This window comes from Lissotriton vulgaris, chromosome 8 (genome assembly GCF_964263255.1).
Source record: "Lissotriton vulgaris chromosome 8, aLisVul1.2, whole genome shotgun sequence".
NCBI lineage: Eukaryota > Metazoa > Chordata > Amphibia > Caudata > Salamandridae > Lissotriton > Lissotriton vulgaris.
The window spans coordinates 288,263,650-288,282,943 of NC_141696.1; the positions used below are offsets into that span (position 1 = coordinate 288,263,650).

The window sequence follows — 19,294 nt, forward strand, 5'->3', positions numbered from 1 at the left end:
AGGCGTGCCCATAGCAAAAGTGGACGGAATTTTGCGAGGTCATCAATTGGGCGACAGCCTAAGTCCAACATTAAGGGTACCGTGGGAGTGCCCTGCGGGAGAGACATAATCGCTCTACAAAATTTCTTCTCGGATCTTGGTAGAGCATCGGTAACGGATGACCCCCAAAGTTCGGCCCCATGAAGAGCAGAGCTGACTCCTTTGGCCGAGTAGATCTCAAGGACTGTAGCTATTGGTCTTATTATACAGGAGTGTTGTTCTTTCAAGAGAGCTCCTGTTATCCTCTCATGAGTTAGGAGCATTTTGTCCAAATGTGGGGTCCATTCCATTTTGTGTGAGAGGCGTATCCCAAGATAGTTGAAGACTTCTACCCTCTCCAAGGGTTCAGCGTTCAGGGTAGGAGAGCGGACTGGTTTTTTGGGAGGATTCAGTACAAGATATTTTGTTTTACTTGTGTTGATTACCAGGCCTCGTTTGGTGCAGAAGGATTGAAAGTTATTTAGGAGCCTCTGGAGGCCTATTGGGGTTTTAGATATTTAAAGCGTGTCGTCCGCGAAGAGGAGGGTTGGTATGCGTTCACCAGCCAGGGATGGTTCATCTGAAGGATGTTTCCAAAGATGCTCAACCACCCCATTGATGTAAAGGGAAAAAAGGGTGGGAGCTAACACACATCCCTGGCGGACACCTCTCTCAACTGGGATACTATTTGTTTTTTCCCCCCCTGGGCCCCACCTAATCTGGGCAAAACTATTTTCGTGCAACCTAACAAGTAGTACAAGCAAGTAGTGAGGCAACCCCATATCGGCCAATACGCTCCACAAGGTCTCCCTAGGTACAAGGTCAAAGGCAGTCTTTAGATCGATGAAGGCGAGATAAAGACTGCCCTTGCCTATGACTACGACTTTCCAATAGACCATCATTAGTCGAAAAGCTTGCTCGATTGTCCCAGTTCCCACTCTAAAGTCCGCCTGGTAGTCAGAAAGGATTTTGTTTTCTTCTACCCAATTTAGTATTCTTACCAGTAGAACCTTGCAGACTACTTTTTGGATGATGGCGACGAGTAGGGAGTGGATCAGTTTTCCCCACTTTAAAGTATCTGATCTCAAGAGGTCACCAGGAATACCGTCCGGGCCAGCCGCTTTTTGGGGAATGATAGTGCCTATTGCATATTCCACTTCCTTAATAGTGAAGTCGAAGTCACTAGGCTGGGTGTCCCAGATTGGGGGGAGCAATAATGGAGCCACAACCCCCCCTTGAGGATCACTGGAATCAGTAGGAATGGGATGATCAACTTGGCGGGTGTAAAGCTTTGAAAAATGTTTAACCCACGCCTGGCCTGGGATATTACAAGTTATCAAGTCACTGTCAGGCCTATTACGAGCTCTAATGGTATCCCAAAACCATTTTAAATCTTTCTTAGAGCTAGCTTCTTTAAGGGACCAGTAGGCCTCTTCTAACTCATTTTTTGCTAGCCCCAGTATTCTCCTGTGTTCTTTCCTAGCTATCTGTATTAGGGGTTGGGATTTGGCCTTAACGGCCTCAATTAGCCAAGTCTTAGCTTTCCTACATGTTACTGTATACCAGTCATGCATCCCCTTAGTTTTGTTCTGGGACATAATCTTCCCTGCAGTACCCTTTACCCAAAAAACTTCCCCTATAGTCTTAACAGCAGCTTCAAAAATGGGTGTTGCCCTGTCCGCTACCGTGGCTAAATCAATGGTGTCGATCTCTGCTTGTGAGGCCATAAGTACCTCATCTATACTAGAAGGTTTGTCAGCATTACTGGCAACTTTGTTCCACTTTAAGCGTCTTCCACAAGAGGAAACAGTAACCTTGTGTAAGCATTTGAGAGGTGCTGACAATGCTCCATTAGACCAGGGATTCGTGATGGATAGGGAAAGCGAATTATGGTCGCTCTCCACAGTCGGTATGACTGTCATATCCTCGACCGCGCTCCAGAGCCCCAAGTCCAACAGGATGTAGTCCATCCTCGAGGTGTGACCAACCCTGTTAAACGTCGGGGCGCCCATCCGGTCAGAAGATGTACGGCCATTGGTGGCTCTTAGCCCAAACTCTAAAGTCAGTGCATTTAACTGCACTGCACTACGGGTCCAGCGCTTAATCGGGGGGATGGAAAGTGGAGGAATACCCCATCTACTGTCTTCTTCACCTAGGTCAAGGAAACCATCCAGGGGAAGTGTCTCATAGGTGCAATTAAAATCACCTGCTACTAGGGTATGATCAGCTTCTTTATAATCCCTAAGTTGCACCTCAAGATCAGATATTACAGATGAGGTGCACCCATTTTTTGTGCCTCTAGCATAGACATTGTAAAGAGCTAGAGTCAAACCTCTACAGGGATTGGACAGTGAAATGCCTAGGATGTCTGAATTATTTATCTGCTTAGATGTTATTCGGCAGTTAAGGGAAATGCTTACCCAAGTGATAAGGCCCCCCGAGGGGCGCCCCTTCCCATACATGGGTTTCTCTGCTGGGACAAAATAGGTAACAAACCCAACCCGTGGAGTGGTTCTGTGCTCCAGGTCTCTTGAAACATGCAGATCTTATGTGCTTCAACCAAATCACTCCACTCGGGCAGGCCCAATTTCCTTTGAATGCCCGCGAGGTTCCAACTGAGGATTTTTATTTTATCCTTGGTGGTTTCTCCTCTAGTGCCATTGATGTCTCTAAGGCTATAGGGTTCTATGCATTCCCTCTCTGGAACAAAAGGTGTTGGCTTGGTCAGGCTTGCGGCTGCCGCAGTAGAAAGATTAGGGCATGTCGGGTAAGATGTGACTGAAGAGCCCTCCTCCTCGCCCCTATTGATAACAAAATGTATGGGGGAAGCTTCATCAGAATTAAGTCAGTCTACCTCTTCCAGTGCACTGAATCTATTCCAATGGGCAAACTGAGATACAAAGGGGTCGAAGGGAGGAGGTGGGCCTTGCCATGGTTGCTGCCACTGATGGATAGTATGTTGTGGAGCATGTGTATACCCTCTATTGATTGGAAAGCTAAATCTGGGGGGATGTTGTCTTGGGGGCATGGGTAGAAATTAGGACAAGGGAAGTGGGTGGATTTGAGTAGCCGGCCCACTGCTAGGTGTATTGCATATATAATTCACTACCCCTATGTCCCTGAAGTTAACAGTTATAACATCTCCTGCTATAGTCTTGGTATTTCTACCCACCCAATCTCCTCTTCTAACTGCGAGTATTTCGCCACACATGTTAATGGGTAGTGGTTTGTGCAGGTAGAGCCACTGGGCACATTTATTTTTCAGTTCAACAAAGGTTTCGTTTCTACCCTCCTTCAGTGGTGGCACACCCGTCAGTACAACCACAAAGGGTGAGACTTCCGGCGGCAAGTTAATTGTCTTAAAACGGGCCGGCCTTGTTTTTGGATCTTGAGTCTTATTTGGAGAGGTAGTTGCTGTCAAGTTGGTGGCCACACTTTTAGAACCCTTTGCAGATTGGTTAGGCACTTTTTTAGAACCGGAAGGTGTTTGAGGCTTTATAATAGGGTCTGCACCACTAGGAGTTGGGGGAGGCGCAGCAGCTTTTCCCCCCTTTTGAGACAGATGTTGTATTACTACTGCTCCTGGTTTATTAGGTAGAGTTTTAGCCTTTGCGGAAAGATCTTTTAAAAGGTTGCTATTGGTGTTATTTTCCAGGGGCGCTTCTTTTGTTTTCCCATGCATCTGTGTGGACACATTTCCACTTGCCTTATTAGTCCATTTGGTGTTGATTAATGATGTTAGTCTATCAATTTTGGACATTAAGGGCTTGATTTGAGCCGTTATCATAGCTTCAAGGTCCGATTTTAGATCTACTACCATATTTTCGACCCAACAAGGTATGCCTGATGCTGAATTTGGGGCTGGCGACACAAGGTTGTGATTCCTGGTGTTAGTTTTAGGTTTTTTCTTGGTCTTAAGTGTATTCCCTGATTCTGGCAATACAGGGATGCCTCCTTCCCCTGGTCCTCGAGAATGTTTATCTATAGTAGACTCTGACCTTTCGAGTGTTTGGCAAGCTTCAAGATCTGGAGTAGCCTCTAGATCAACAAATGATGGATCGGACTCTAATTGAGATACTGATAAGTCGACTGAGCTTGGTACTGTGAGTGTACCAGCAACAGTCTGAGGTAAAGGAAGGGAACGATTAGTTAACGGTTGCTGGGCAGGTGAGCTTACAGTTGCTAAAGGGCCCAAGGACGAGCGTTTAGCATTCATAAGATCCAAAGATACTCTTCGTTCCAGTAAGGAAATACTATGATCAATTGTCTCGTTAACCCGGGAAATAAATTGATCTATGGGCCCAGTGATTTGGGCTACGTCCATCGCTGTTTTAGTTTTACTTCTGGTTCTACCAGGCATGATGGACATATATGGAGTCTTATACACTAAATAGTGAATGTATTAGCAGAAAAAACCAAGAGAGGTGGCCCGGTCCGGTCTCTACCGGGCACTAACGGGCAACAACGGGCCCGCCCTTGGCCCGGGCTTAGCCCCAGGCTGCGACCCACGCGCGTCCCGCGATGCGCGTTAGTAGCTTTGCTTAAATTCCTGTTGGGTCAGAGGGGGCGTGGTACTGGGAGGGGGCGCGGCTCACGCGGGAAGAGGAGACAGCTGATGGTGATGAATGCTGCTCCTCGCAGTCCCGGGACCGCGCCTCTCACCTCCTCTGCGGCCTCGGTGGTGTTCTCCTCCTCACACCAGGAACAGGAAGGGCTGGAACACTAAGATGCTACTCCTGTAGCCACGAGCAAAGTCCACACACTGAAGACCTCTAAGCGAGCGGCTCCCGCGAAGCGGGGGCCGCGAGAGGTAAAGAGCGCTTTGGTTGGGGGCGCGGCACTGGGAGGGGGCGCGGCTCACGCGGGAAGAGGAGACAGCTGATGGTGATGAATGCTGCTCCTCGCAGTCCCGGGGCCACGCCTCTCACCTCCTCTGCGGCCTCGCTGGTGTTCTCCTCCTCACACCAAGAACAGGAAGGGCTGGAACACTAAGATGCTACTCCTGAAGACCTCTAAGCGAGCGGCACTATACTGCCCTCAGCTCCACTGCCTATCCAGAGGCGTGCCATAGGGTGCTTGCTTCGTTGCCTTCCTTCCCCTTTGCTACGCCTCACCTCAGGTAGTCTCTGGACACCGTGTCACATCCACCTTTCACACAGAGCCACGAAGGATCTTTCTGAAACCAGTGGCATGCACAGCAATTTGCGTGTCCCCAGCATATCCAGTGACATGTTCACTATTTTCAGAATGTCCAGCCTCTTTCTACAGGATTCGCTTGGGCTGAAGGACTATGTCAACACATCACACATTCCCCCGCAACAATTTTCACAAGTGCACTTCTATCTAGCACTGGTGACACGCACACCATTTTTCGTGTTTCCAACGTACTTCAGTGACACACTAAATTTCATTACCATAATGCAGCGGGTCCTATTTTAGTTATTTGATCTTTATGCTCTACGGGGACACGCACACATTTTGCGTGTCTGAAGGCTTATCAGTGAAACGCTCACTCTATTTTTGGTAACAAGCTCACCTTTAGAATTTTCATGCAATTGGGCTTATATCCTTCTCGGCTACCATTTTTCAAAATATATTCACAACTGTGATGCACACACTGTTTCCCTGTGTGCCACTCCTTCTACAGTGATACACACACTTCCTAGGCATTTTGCGTGTCATCTTTCTGGGCATCTTCAACATCTCGGCTACAGTCATTCTTGCAGTGGTACGCACACCTATCCTTTGTGTGTCATTTCTTCAACTGGTGACTCTGTTTCTTGCATCAAGAATAGCCTCTTTCCGTGAGTCAAGCATTACATATTCCTGTGCTCTGCAACTGGCAAGAGAATCTTAATTTCTCACAGATTTCCCTTGTCTTCATCACAGTGACACACACACCATCCAAAGCTATTTCTCCTCCTTGTATTCCACACTTATAATTTGTATCCAAACATGGCTGCTGCAAGCATGACCCAGCCTCCGCCATTCCTGAATGAGTGTGGGGAACCCAATCTTTCTTGGAAAGAATGGATCAAGATCTTAGAGGCATACCTTTTTGCCATGGGGGGAGAAATTCTGTGCCTTAAGGAAACAACACATTCTTTTTCACAACCTGGGTACCCATGGGAGGAAAGTTGTTGATACCCTCCCAGAACCAGACCTAGAGGAAGTGGGAGATGCTTACGAAACCTCTTTGATAAAATTGGAAATACATTTTGAAGACAAAATTAACATTGTCCTGGAACGCCACAAGTTCTTTTGTACAGTTCAAGGAAAACATGAAAGTGTTTCAAGCTACGTAGCTGTGCTAAGAGGTTTACGTGAGCTGTGCCAGTTCGGAGATCTCAACGATTCCCTAATAAGGGACCAAATGGTGAGGTGCACCAATAATTCTAACTAGTAAAAAGAGCAGTGCTAAGGTAACACCTGAAACAAAAATACAGTCAGTAAAGACAATTATCTTCCAAGTCCGGGACTCCAATACTGTCAACCAAATAAACTTGCAACATAACCGAATAAACTACCCACAATGTGAAATATGATTGGATGTCAAGAAAATCAATCAATATACGGATTCATATTCCCCCTTCACTTTTTTGAACATTTCAGATTTTAAAAACATGAACATTTGCAAAGAAAGTGAATTAATAAAAGCTGACATCTCCCCTAGCAGCTACACTAGAGAATCTTTTCCTTTGAAGGGCATGATTAAAACTCAGATTACATTCAAAGACCGTGTTACTCTAGGGAAAGTCTACATAGTAGAAGAGGGGTCCAATATTCTTGGTTGGCAATACCAAAAAGAATTAGGCATAAAACTTGACCCTAACAACCCGGACCAAGTGCTTACTATTGACTTGTCTATTCTGGGTAAAACCTTCATCAAAGAGTTCCCCGAGGTATTCATTTCCGAGCTAGAGCTCCTCAAGAATTTCCAACGCAAAATAAAATTGAAACTCAATGCTAAACCGATTGCACACAAAACAAGGCCCATTTATCACCAAATGTGGGAACCCCTAAAACTTGAACTAGCCAGATTACAGACTCTAGGTGTAATACAACCTGTGGATTGCACCGTATGGGTTGCCCCGGTAGTCATCGCTAAGAAAGGTCAAGGGAATGACATTAGATTGTGCATCGACCTTAGGGACCTTAGCAATAACGTCATCATAGAAAGACACCCTCTGCCACACATCCACAGGTTTTAAGTACCATGGGGAAGCCATGTGCTTTAGTGTGCTGGATCTGTCTAATGCTTACCATCAGGTAGAGTTACGCCCCGACTCCAGAGAATTAACAGCCTTTACCACTCCACTGGGGTCATTCATGTTCCTCAGAATGCCGTTTGGACATGCTTCAGCGGCAGCGGAATTCCCAAAAAATAATGCAACACATATTGGAAGGGGCACACAAAACCATGTGCTTCCAAGTCGATGTCTTGATTTACGGAGCAAATCCTGAAGAACACGACTTGTCTCTCAGAACTGTTCTCGAGAAATTCAAAGAGATGGGTCTCACCCTTAAAGAAGAGAAATGCCAAATCTGGGTGGGAACACTTGATTACCTTGGGCACACTATATCAAGGGACGGATTTAAACCCAAATTGAGCCTCCTTCATCGAAGAGAACTCCATCCTAGACGCCTCCTAGTCTGGATTCCGTAGCAACCACAGCACCAAGACCACCCTCCTTGCCACCACTGAGGACATCCGCTTGCTACTCGACCAGGGACACACTGCGGCCCTCATCCTTCCAGACCTCTCCGCAGCCTTTGACACAGTTTCACATCGAACGCTCACAGTCAGACTTCACAACGCGTGGATAAAAGGAGCCGTCCTAGACTGGATCCAATCCTTTCTCGCCGGCAGAACCCAGAGGATCAGACTCCCTTCCTTCCTCTCCGAACCCACCGACATCAACTGCAGAGTACCCCAAGGATCATTGCTCAGCCCCACGCTCTTCAACATCTACATGGCCCCTCTCACCGCCATCGTCAGACAGCATGGGCTCAGCATTGTATCCTACACCGACGACACACAACTCATCCTCTTATTCATGAAGAATTCCGAAGACACCCTGGCTCTGCTTCCAGGAAGGAATGAAGAACGTGGCAGCCTTGATGAAAGTCAGCTGCCTGAAGCTCAACTCAGAGAAGACCGAGGTCCTCATCCTTGGACCCGGCATCTCCGTCTGGGACAACACCTGGTGGCCCTCCGCCCTCAGGAATCCACACATCCCTACAGACCACGCACGAAACCTCAGCATTATCCTCGACTCCTCCCTCTCCATGAACCACCAGATGAACGCTGTTGTGTCCACTAGTTTCAATTGCCTGCGTATCCTCCGTAAGACCTTCAAATGGATCCCCCTGACTGCAGAAGGACCGTCACCCACGCTCTCATAACCAGCAGACTGGACTACGGCATGGCCCTATACGCCGAAATCAATAGAACTCTTCTACACAAACTCTAAACCATGCAGAACGCCGCAGCCAGACTCGTCCTCTGGACACCCCGTCACAAACACATGACCCAACAACTACGAGACCTCCACTGGCTCCCTGTCTGGAAGAGAGTCACCTTAAAACTCCTCACCCACGCTTACAAATCCCTCAACAACTTCGGACCGAAATACCTTAACGAGAGAGTATCAGACCACGTACCCAAGAGGAGCCTCCGCTCCGCCGACCTTGCCCTGGAAGAGGTCCCCCACATCGGCAGAAACAGAACAGGTATGAGAGCCTTCTCCCACATTGCAGCCAAGACCTGGAACGAGCTCCCTGTGAACATCAGATGCTCCCTGACCCTGCACAAGTTCAGGAAAGATCTCAAGACCTGCCTCTTCCACTGATCCGGAGCTGCTCCCCCCTAGCGCCTTGAGACCCTCACGGGTGAGTAGCGGTCTTTATAAACCCTTGATTGATTAATTGATACTGTTGAAAAAGCTCAGGCACCCACCACCAAAAAAGAACTTTTATCATTCCTAGGTCTTGCCGAATACATGGTAAATACGTCAAGAACTTGGCTGACCTCTCTATGATCTCAGGGAACTCTCAGAAAACCATACACCTTACAAATGGCTAGAGAAGCACCAAGTAGCCTTTAATAACATTAGAAAAAACATATTAAGTGCCCCCACGTATGCAATTTCGACTCTTCCAGGAAGACCATTCTAAACACGGACGCCAGCAACAAACGTCTAGGCGCAACCCTCTCGTACACTCAATGACTCAGAAAGGAACTACTCTGTAGTAGAGAGAGAGGCCCTGGCCTGTTTCTGGGCAATAAAACACTTCAAGTTCTACTTATGGGGGATAAAATTCACAGTCCGCACCAATCATAAGCCTCTCATCTACATGTTCAGTTCCAAAGGTACCGCTAACAGCACACCCAGAGTAGCAAGATGGATGCTAGGCCTTGAAAGTTTTGTTTTTAGTCTTGAATATGTCGCTTGCGACCTCAACACTGCTGCTGAATTTCTTTCAGGAACACCATTAGATATGGTGGAAAATTTTGAAACACCTGAATTTCCCATTTTACAGGTTCACTCTTCTACCATAAGTAAGAAATATTGGGTCGAAAGCATGACCCAAGATGCTTCACTAACTTGTCTTAAAGAATACACTCTACAAGGATGGCCAGCTACACGCAACAGCCTAAGTAAAGAACTAGACACATTTTGGGAAATCAGACACGAAATCAACTTAGATAATGATTATATCTGGAGAAACAACAAAATTATACTGCTGAAGGGTTCAAGGACAAAATAATATACCTGGTGCACGAGGGCCACCTAGGGAGAAGCCTTGCAAAAACTAGACTAGGGAACATTATTAGTTTCCTATCATGGACTTTATGGTCTAAACCAAAGTCAAGAACTGCGCCAATAGTGACAAAACAAAACACACCCAGAAGGCACCTCTATCCCGGTTTCCATTCTGGACAAACCATGGGAAAAACTGGCTCTGGACATCATCAGTCCGATCAATAAAAGAGGTGTCATCAAAAGATTTGCATTTGTTCTGACTGATTACCACTCACACTGGGTTGTCATCAAAATGGTGAACCAAAGCACAACCGAATCCCTTATCAATTTCCTGCGAGATACTTTTGCAACAGAAGGCATTCCGTCCACCCTGGTCACAGACAATGGAGCTTAGCTCACCTAGTCAGCCATGACCAACTTCCTGACTGGTTCAGCCATTACCCACCTTAAAACTGCTTTGTACTTCCCTCGGGCCAATGGCCTAGTCGAAAGAGTAAACAGATGGTGAAAGAGAAGATACAATTAGCTTGCATCAACCATCTACCTGTTGAACGTGCTCTACAAGATATGCTCTGGGTATATCACACAACTCCCAACCTGATTACTAAATTCTTCCCCAACTAGATTGGGGGGGGGAGTTGACAGTGCACTCTTATGACAATGTTAAATCCAGAATAGCTTCTCATCAAGCCAAGTACAAAGATCAGTATGACTACAAGCATGGAGCCAAACCACAGTGGTGGGCCGTAGGAGACTGGGTGGCTGTGAAAAAACACACACTCGCTGGGGATCACAAATCCAAGTTCTATTAACCCAAAAGAATAGTGGAGATTAAAAACAACACGGTAATCCTTGAGACTGGGCAGAACTGGAGTATGGACCACCTTGTAAAGAGAACAAGCCCAGAAATCATTCCTCATGCTAGCTCCCAGACTTCTGTTGACCACGAAGATGTGACAACTTACCAAAGGAGCTGCATCAGAAGATCCATAGTTGCACCAAAATGGCACAAAGACTTTGTTATGCAATAACTTTAACCTTGATTTTTCTCCCTTGCTTTTCAGGGGGAAGGTGTGTTATATCTCTTTTTATTTTCTAGGTTTATAAATGTGGGACTCTTTGGAAACCTTGTTCTTGGTTTCCCCTTTATTCCCTGCCCCATCCTCTTTAACCCTCTTGGTACATTCCTTCTGTTTAGCCAGAGGCTGCCTTGAAATGTTGATAAGAGCCGCCTGACTGGCAGTATTTGTGGTGTTCTGTGCCTTGTACTCGACGTACCTGTGATGGCAGAGTGGAGGCAGTAATAAAGGAAATCTCACTTACCTGTTTCCTGTCCACTTTATAACAAGTATATATTTATACATATATACACACACACACACACACACGCATACACACAGACAAACACATGAGAGACACAGAGAGAGAGAAAGTTAGGTATAGGAAATCTATTCTAACATACCTTTCAATATTTTGTGCATCGATAATCTGGTCACCACATTGTGACCTGTCAAGATAATGTTCTGGCTTTGATATTCCCAACCTGCATCGTCTTGTTAAGCAAACTTGTATTTTGCACTGGTTGCCTGCACAATTGGCGAGATATGTAACTTGATACAAATAGTGCAGGTGAAGGCCCCGGTGGTTGACAATTAGCAATCGGGCTAGAATCCTGATTTGGGCTCAGCAGTTTGTGTCTGAAATGAACTTTGCGCATGTCTTGAAAAGAGGGCTCTCAATTTTCATCTATCTGTCTTTGTGGAGATAGGATTGGCCGATCAAACTTTGAGTCCACAGTGCTGCCTGCTCGCAATACGGCTGAGCAGTGCTAGTGAACAAACCCACTTTCAATGGATGGGGGAGCACTCCCGTCGCTCATCCGCCTTCCATGGTAACAAAGGTAATCATCACACAGTACAAACACAAGTTATTTTTGGGTTAGGGGTCGTAGACCCCCGGCCGTATTTTATTACATAAAACAATAAGACATGTAAATCAATATCATTTTCATTCTGTACACAAAATATGCAGAAAGTCCAATACATTGATAGGTATAGGTCTGTCAGTTGGCTAACTTTAACATGTTATCTAATTCATGTTCATTCCTATCGTGAGATATGCAATGAAGTGGCAGCTGCAAGCATCTCCTGCATCCGATTAGCCTGAGTGAGAAGCGCCTTATCTCGCCTTAGCCACTGCAGTCTGAGAGTGCTAGCCGCGAACCGTTCCCAATGCCCGGAGGGGGTAAGAATTAGCAAGCCCATGAAACACGGTCAGGAGTCTCCTGCATCCGAACTTGGTATGGGCGGGGCTCCCACTTCAGTGGCCGTGGCCGCGAGCGGCCAGTACTGCCCTCCACCCGCACAAATCCAGCAATGAGAATGAGGCTGTGTCCCCTGTCTACGGCGGCTTGACCTTCTCACGTTAAATACCGCTTCTATGCTGCACAATGGCACTTTCCACGGCTAGTATTGTACTGTAATACATAACGAAACATATACTAATCGAAGCATTATCAATCAATCAATCAATGCATTTATAGAGTGCTGTACTCACCCGTGAGGGTCTCAAGGCGCTGAGGGGGGGGGGCTGCTGTCACTGCTCGAATAGCCAGGTTTTGAGGTGTTTCCTGAAGGTGAGGTGGTCCTGGGTCATACGTAGGTGGGCGGGGAGGGAGATTCAAGTCTTGGCGGCCAGGTAGGAGAACGATCTTCCTCCGGTGGTGGTCCTGCGAATCCGTGGGATGGTGGCGAGGGCGAGGCTGGCGGAGCGGAGCTGGCGGGTCGGAGTGTAGAAGGTGAGGCGGTTGTTGAGGTATTCGGGGCCCATGTCATGGAGCGCTTTGTGTGCGTGCGTGAGGAGCCTGAACGTGATCCTTTTGCTGACGGGGAGCCAGTGCAGGTTTCTCAGGTGGGCAGATATGTGGCTGTGGTGAGGGATGTTCGAGGATGAGTCGTGCGGAGGCATTCTGTATGTGCTGAAGTCGTTTCTGAAGTTTGGCTGTGGTTCCTGTGTATAGGTCGTTCCCGTAGTCCAGTCGGCTGGTGACGAGGGCCTGGGTGACCGTCTTTCTGGTTTCGGTGGGGATCCATCGGAATATTTTTCGGAGCATGCGCAGGGTGTTGAAGCATGAGGATGAGATGGCGTTGACTTGTTCTTTCATCGAGAGTGAAGAGTCCAAGATGAATCCTAGGTTGCGTGCGTGGTCCGTGGGTGTTGGTGCGGTGCCCAATGCTATGGGCCACCAGGAGTCGTCCCAAGCGGATGGGGATTGTCCGAGGATGAGGACCTCCGTCTTGTCTGAGTTCAGTTTCAGACGACTGAGCTTCATCCATTACGCGACGTCTTTCATTCCTTCCTGGAGGTTCTTTTTGGCGGTGGCTGGGTCCTTGGTGAGGGAGAGTATCAGCTGGGTGTCGTTGGCGTAGGAGATGATGTTGACGTTGTGTTTGCGTGCAATGGTGGCGAGGGGGCTCATGTAGAAATTGAAGACTGTTGGGCTGAGCGAGGAGCCTTGGTGTCTGCCGCAGATGATGTCGGTGGCTGCAGAGCAGAAGGGAGGGAGACAGACTCTCTGGGTTCTGTTGGAGAGGAACGAGGTGATCGAGTCCAGGGCTTTTCCTTGGATCCCAGTGTCGTGGAGTCGGGTTATAAGGGTGCGGTGGCAGATGGTATCAAAGGTGGCTGAGAGGTCTAGGAAGATGAGAGCGGTTGTTTCCCCCTTGTCAAGCAGGGTCCTGATGTCGTCAGTGGCTGCGATGAGGGCGGTCTCCGTGCTGTGGTTGGCTCGAAATCCGGACTGGGATGGTCGAGGGAGTTGTTTGTCTCGAGGAATGTAGTCAGCTGTTTATTGACGGTCTTCTCGATGACTTTTGCCAGGAAGGGAAGGAGAGAGATGGGGCGGAGGTTCTTGAGGTCTTTAGGGTCTGCTATGGGTTTCTTTGCAGGGCATTGATCTCTGCTTGCTTCCAGCTCTCTGGGAAGGTGGCAGATGTGAAGGAGTTGTTTATAACGTTCCGGAGGTGTGGTGCGATGATGGTGTCGGCTTTATTGAAGATGTGGTGAGGGCATGGGTCCGAGGGAGAGCCAGAGTGGATGGTGTTCATGACGTGGGTGGTGTCTTCGGTGCTGATGGGGGTCCAGGCGCTGAGGATGGTGGTGGGGGGCATTGGTTTGGTGAGTGGCAGCGGAATTTGGGGGCCGAAGCTGTCGTGTATATCGGCAATTTCGCGGTAGAAGAACGTGGCAAGGGAGTTTCAGAGGTCTTGTGACGGTGTGATGTCATTGTTGCTGGCGCTGGGGTTGGAGAGCTCTTTTACGATGCTGAAGAGTTCCTTGCTGTTGTGTGTGTTGTTGTCCAGCCGCTCTATGAACAATGTCCTTTTGGTGGTGCGGATCAGCTGGTGGTGTTTGCGAGTGGCGTTCTTGAGAGCTGTCATGGTTTCTGTTGTTCGTTCGTGGCGCCAGGTCTTCTCGAAAGTTCAGCAGGATTTCTTTGAGGGCGTCGGTGAACCATGTGGTTTTCCTGTTGCCCGTCTTACCTGGGGGGTTCTTCAGTGGGGCAAGGGCGTCGGTGCAGTCAGTGATCCACTGTGTGAGGTTGCGGGCTGCGTCGTTGGTGTCAGAGGTGTCGGTTGGTGGATTCTGGCTCAGTGATGTGGTTAGCTGGTCTGTGGTGACTTTGCTCCAGCTTCTGCGGGGGATCTGTTGCGGGCGGTGGTGGGATGTAGTCTTCTTAAAGGTGAAATGGATGCAGCTGTGGTCGGTCTAATGTAGTCCGGTGGAGTGGCTGAAGGAGACGTGGTTGCTGGCGGAGAAGATGAGGTCGAGCGTGTGGCCGGCGTAGTGGGTGGGGGTGTTCACCAGTTGCTTGAGTCTGAAGTTGGCAAGGTTGTCGAGCGGTGAGAACAAGGGCACGTCCCCCGCCTATCACAGCGGGCCCGCCTCGCCATACATTGCACTGAATACTGCTTCTATGCGGCGCATAGGCGCTTTTCACGCCTAGAAGTATAACTGCATACATAAAGTAACCGCAATACTAAACTAAACATAACTTATCGAAACGCTACGCCTAGGCCCCCTCAAACCTCTTGTGCCACGCTGCACACCGCGGACCAGTAAACAAGGTGAAAAGAAACATTGGGGGCCTCCAACCAATGCCCGGTCTTAATGAGCAGTACTCCCAAAGCTGGGGAGCGGCAAAAGAGGGTCTGCCCTCCCCGCTCCCCAGCCTTAATTGTTCCTATTAGGGCAATCCGGTTTAGACCGAATTGTCCGACTATGGGACCTCCTGGGAACCAGAAGCCCTTGAAGTGCTTCCGAATCACCCGCGTCTGGGCCCAGGTCATAGAAACCCAGAAACCCAAAGGGGTAGTGCCAGAAGCCGCGACCTCCGCAAGATGCGGGGAACCGGCACGACCCCATAGTGTTGGCGTGCCCGAGTCCGTGGTCGCCTCGGCAAATAGCCTTACAATTGGCACCAGAATTATGGCAGCAGGGGATATCATATTAAAGTGCAGACTACAATTAAATAAAAAAGTAAATGTTTCATCTTCTATAAAATTATGAGAACGCCTAATGCAAAAACGATGCTCTTTAAAAATTGTATTGAAGCGGACATTGAACGCACACTAACGGTGGCTCTCCTATTGCATTGCAGAAACAGAAAGTGAAGGCTACGGCTGTTTTGGCTCGGTGCTTATATTTTTGTCATTCATCTTGGTTCTCGTCACTTTCCCCATATCGATTTGGTGTTGCGTGAAGGTAAGGAAGTCTCACAGTCATGAACCATGTAACTATGTATCTATTTCTATCTATAGCTATATCTTGATATCTCTATGTAGATATATATATATATATATATATATATATATATATATATATATATATATATATATATATATATATATATATTATTTATAATACTTGTAATCTATATTTTATATATTGTACTATAATAAATTGAATTAAGTATATACATTAAAGTTACTTTTTCTTTTCAAGTTAAATGCCATATATTTTTACATGAACTATGAGTCCAGTATTTTAAAGGAGGCAACGTTGACATATCGGTCTGCTGCACACTGCAAACATACAATGCAATCTGCCATGCACTAGTACTCCAGGTTTAAATGCAATGAACCTGTGATAAAATGTTCTTGGAATAATAAAGGAAACCAATCACTTTAGAAATCAGATGCAGTCTAAAAAGCTCTCATTTCTGTCTATGGATGTGTTGTATTACTAGGTTGGGCATACCTAGTGCAAGAGGGTGATTGTGTCAGTCGAAAATGTGATGAAACGCCCCATTGTGAAGTTATTAAACAGCGAAAGGATGTACACATGTTCTACTGTCATATCTCATAGACCCATGTTGGCACTTAAATACAAGGCGTTTATTGAATCATGTGTCCATTCTCTGACCTGACGTCACTCACAGGGCTTTGTAGCATCACAGAGTAAATGTTTTAATGATACTCAGAGGTAAAACGTGGTGGGTGTCGTTGGCCTAAAAAGTTAGACCACCTTAGCCATCTAAAATGATTAAAATGCAAGAATTACCGTACCAGCCCCACCCCCCCTTCAACCTGGCTGCAAGACACTAAAAATAAAATAATAACTTCTGTTATTATCATTTTATTTTTCCTTTTACACTGCTCCAAGAGCTGGGGGGCGATGCTTTTCCGCCTTAGCGGAGGAGCCGCCACCATTTCTTTCAGATTATTATGGAAAGGGTCCCTCAGCTTGTGCGCGGGCAATGGAATAACAGTGGTTAAAAGTGTGAAAGAAATGCAGGAAGTACATGCTACCTCACTCAGCACACCAGTTACTCTCCCAGGTACAGCATCAGCAGGCAAGGCTGGAATGTGGGACCAAAATCGGCCCTGCCAAATATGCTTAAACCAGCCGTGCTCCCTTCATCTCCTCAGGATATCTCTTTCCAGTAACCCTCTCTCTATATTCACTCTCTCTCTCTCGCCTTCCTTCTTCTCCTTTTCTGATCGCTTTCCTCTACCTTGCCCCTCTCTCTCTCTCTTTCTCTCTCTTGAAGCCTCCCATTCCTGCTATAATTAACCTCCAGGAGCTGGGCAAAGTGATGGAGGTACTAGGAGCATCCCTGAGCTTTCATAACCATCCTCCAAGGGCTGTAGCCCACTGGGGAAATGCCAGGTGGAATAAAAGGCATTTCTGCCTCTGCTGGCAGCACGTGCTGCACCTGTCCCACCTTCTGAGGATATACAACTGAAAGGGGCACTGACAGCCAATCAATCAATCAATCAATCACAGAACTTGTAAAGCGCACTACTTACCCGTGAGGGTCTCAAGGCGCTTCGAGGGGGGGGGAGGGAGGTGGCTGCTGCTACTGCTCGAACAGCCAGGTCTTGAGGAGCTTCCTGAAGGTGGGCAGCCACAAGTGCATCGGTGACACTCACACACTGCAGTATGTGGCAAACCGATCTGTTTTCTGCAGAGGGGCTGTGTGGGTGTTGGACTTCCACTTCCCATCACCCTTAATTCCCTTAAGAATGATTATCCCAGGATGCACCATTTGTCAGCTCTTTGTGTCACAGGTGTCTTCTGGCCCATAGGTGTAAAATCACTAACCGCGAAACTGGAGCATATTGCATTATACATTTTCTTAAATATTAAAATACTTTCAAAGCAAATGTGGAGAAAATGTGTGTCTTGCAAGTTACATTGGATCCTGTTTATCACATGCAGGAAAATAGTGTCTATTCAATGCATGTTTGTATGAAACGTTCTAATGTAGATTAATGTTTTTAATCATGCTAAAAGTGACCATGGGTACAGGGCACAATACAAAATGAATTGATCGAACGATAAAGATGAATCTTCAAATGAATACCTTGCAGATTGCATGCAGATGTTAGCAGCGTATGCATATCGCTGAGCTATTTTATTTCAACTGCAATTTGCAATACCAACAACAAAATCTTACTCTGTTATTAGCTTCTGATCTGCGATTTCCACGGAGTGCTCAGCTGCAGTAATTCTGTCACCATTTTATGACGATTCAAACCTGTGACCTAGCAGTTCACACACAAATCTATGTAATATGCAGAATTATAGATGGGTAACCGAATAATGCTCTATTACTTACCGGTAATCTTCATTACTCTAGGTCCCGTTGTCCTCGTCCCATTCATTACTATGTGGAGATGACCATCTCCCAACAGAAAAAAACAAGAGGAATGCTGGGAGTACATAAACAGTACTTACCCAGCAGCCCTCCTGTACTACCAAGCCCAGACAGGAAGGCCGGCCGTCCGGGAGGGAGGGAGGGGCGTAAGAATGGGACGAGGACAACGGGACCCTGAGTAATGAAGATTACCTGTAAGTAATAGAGCATTACCCTCAGGTCCCTTATGTCCTCGTCCCATTCATTACCATGTGGTGAATACCAAAGCAGAAAACCGGCCTTACGCACCCACAAGCACACCCAGGAAACCACAACAAAAGCAGCAACCCAAAGGAGCACCGAGAAGGAGGAAAGGAAGACCGCAGGAAACACCCGGCCCACAACCCAGAACAGGACAGCAGGGACAAGGATCGGAGACAAAGAAAAGGCCAGGGCACCAAAAAAGGAGACCGCCAACCCGAGAAACCGGCAACCGGGACCAGGACCATGACTCAAAAGACCCGCCAAAACAGCCCACCGGACAAGGCTGCCAAGCCCAGAACCAGCAGGAAGGCACACAGCACCCGGCAGACCCACAAGGAAGCCGAGACAACCCCGAAGAAAGCCAAAGAAAGAAATGGCCAACAGAGCACAGGCACACGCACCCAGACCACAAAGGAAGGAGAAAGCACATGCCAGAAAACCAGCCTACCTCCCCAAACCAAAGGACCCGACCCTAAGAGACCAGAGGCGGAAACCCGGCCGAGGAGGACCAGGAAGCAACAAGAACCCAGGAGCCGAACAGGACCGAGAACCCCAAACAACCCGAAAGACAAGGAGGGGAAAAGAACCCCAAAAACCCAGAAGGCCAAAAAAACACACAGGGAAGGAGGCCACCAACCAAACCAGGAAGGCCACCAAACCCAGAACAGCACGGGCAGAGGAGGCCAACCCAAACCACACTGCACAGAGATGCCCCCAGAAACCAGCCGAAAGTCGACCAAGCAAGGAGAGGCAACAAGACCAGAAACCAACAACAAAGAAACCCAACAAGGGCGGGCACAGAGACATCGACCACAACCCCAGAAAACCCCAACCCCAAAGGGAGGGAACACAAGGCAGGAGGGGAGCACAGAGCATCCCAGCAGCCTCCAAACTTGGCAAAGAGGGCAGGACAAAAAGAAGGCGCCCACACGGCACAGGACCGCCCAGGAACCCCACACCCAGGCCATGGAAGCAGCAAGGGCTGGAGCAGCGGAAAAAAAGAAGGACCCAGGGAGCACAGCACCCAGACCACAACCACAAGGCCCGAACCCAGCAACACCGGAGCGAAGCCAAGCAAACAGCAAAAAAACAGGGCAACAAACGC

General features: G+C 47.8%; 1 protein-coding gene across 1 annotated transcript in view; it reads left to right on the forward strand.

The window, feature by feature from the left end:
• Window positions 1–19,294, forward strand: part of LOC147696978 (stomatin-like) — a 350,190-nt gene that overhangs the window by 47,031 nt on the left and 283,865 nt on the right. The window contains exon 2 of the mRNA XM_086933266.1: window positions 15,445–15,548. Within this exon, the coding sequence (XP_086789392.1) occupies window positions 15,445–15,548 (104 nt within the window). The remainder of the gene's footprint in view (window positions 1–15,444; window positions 15,549–19,294) is intronic.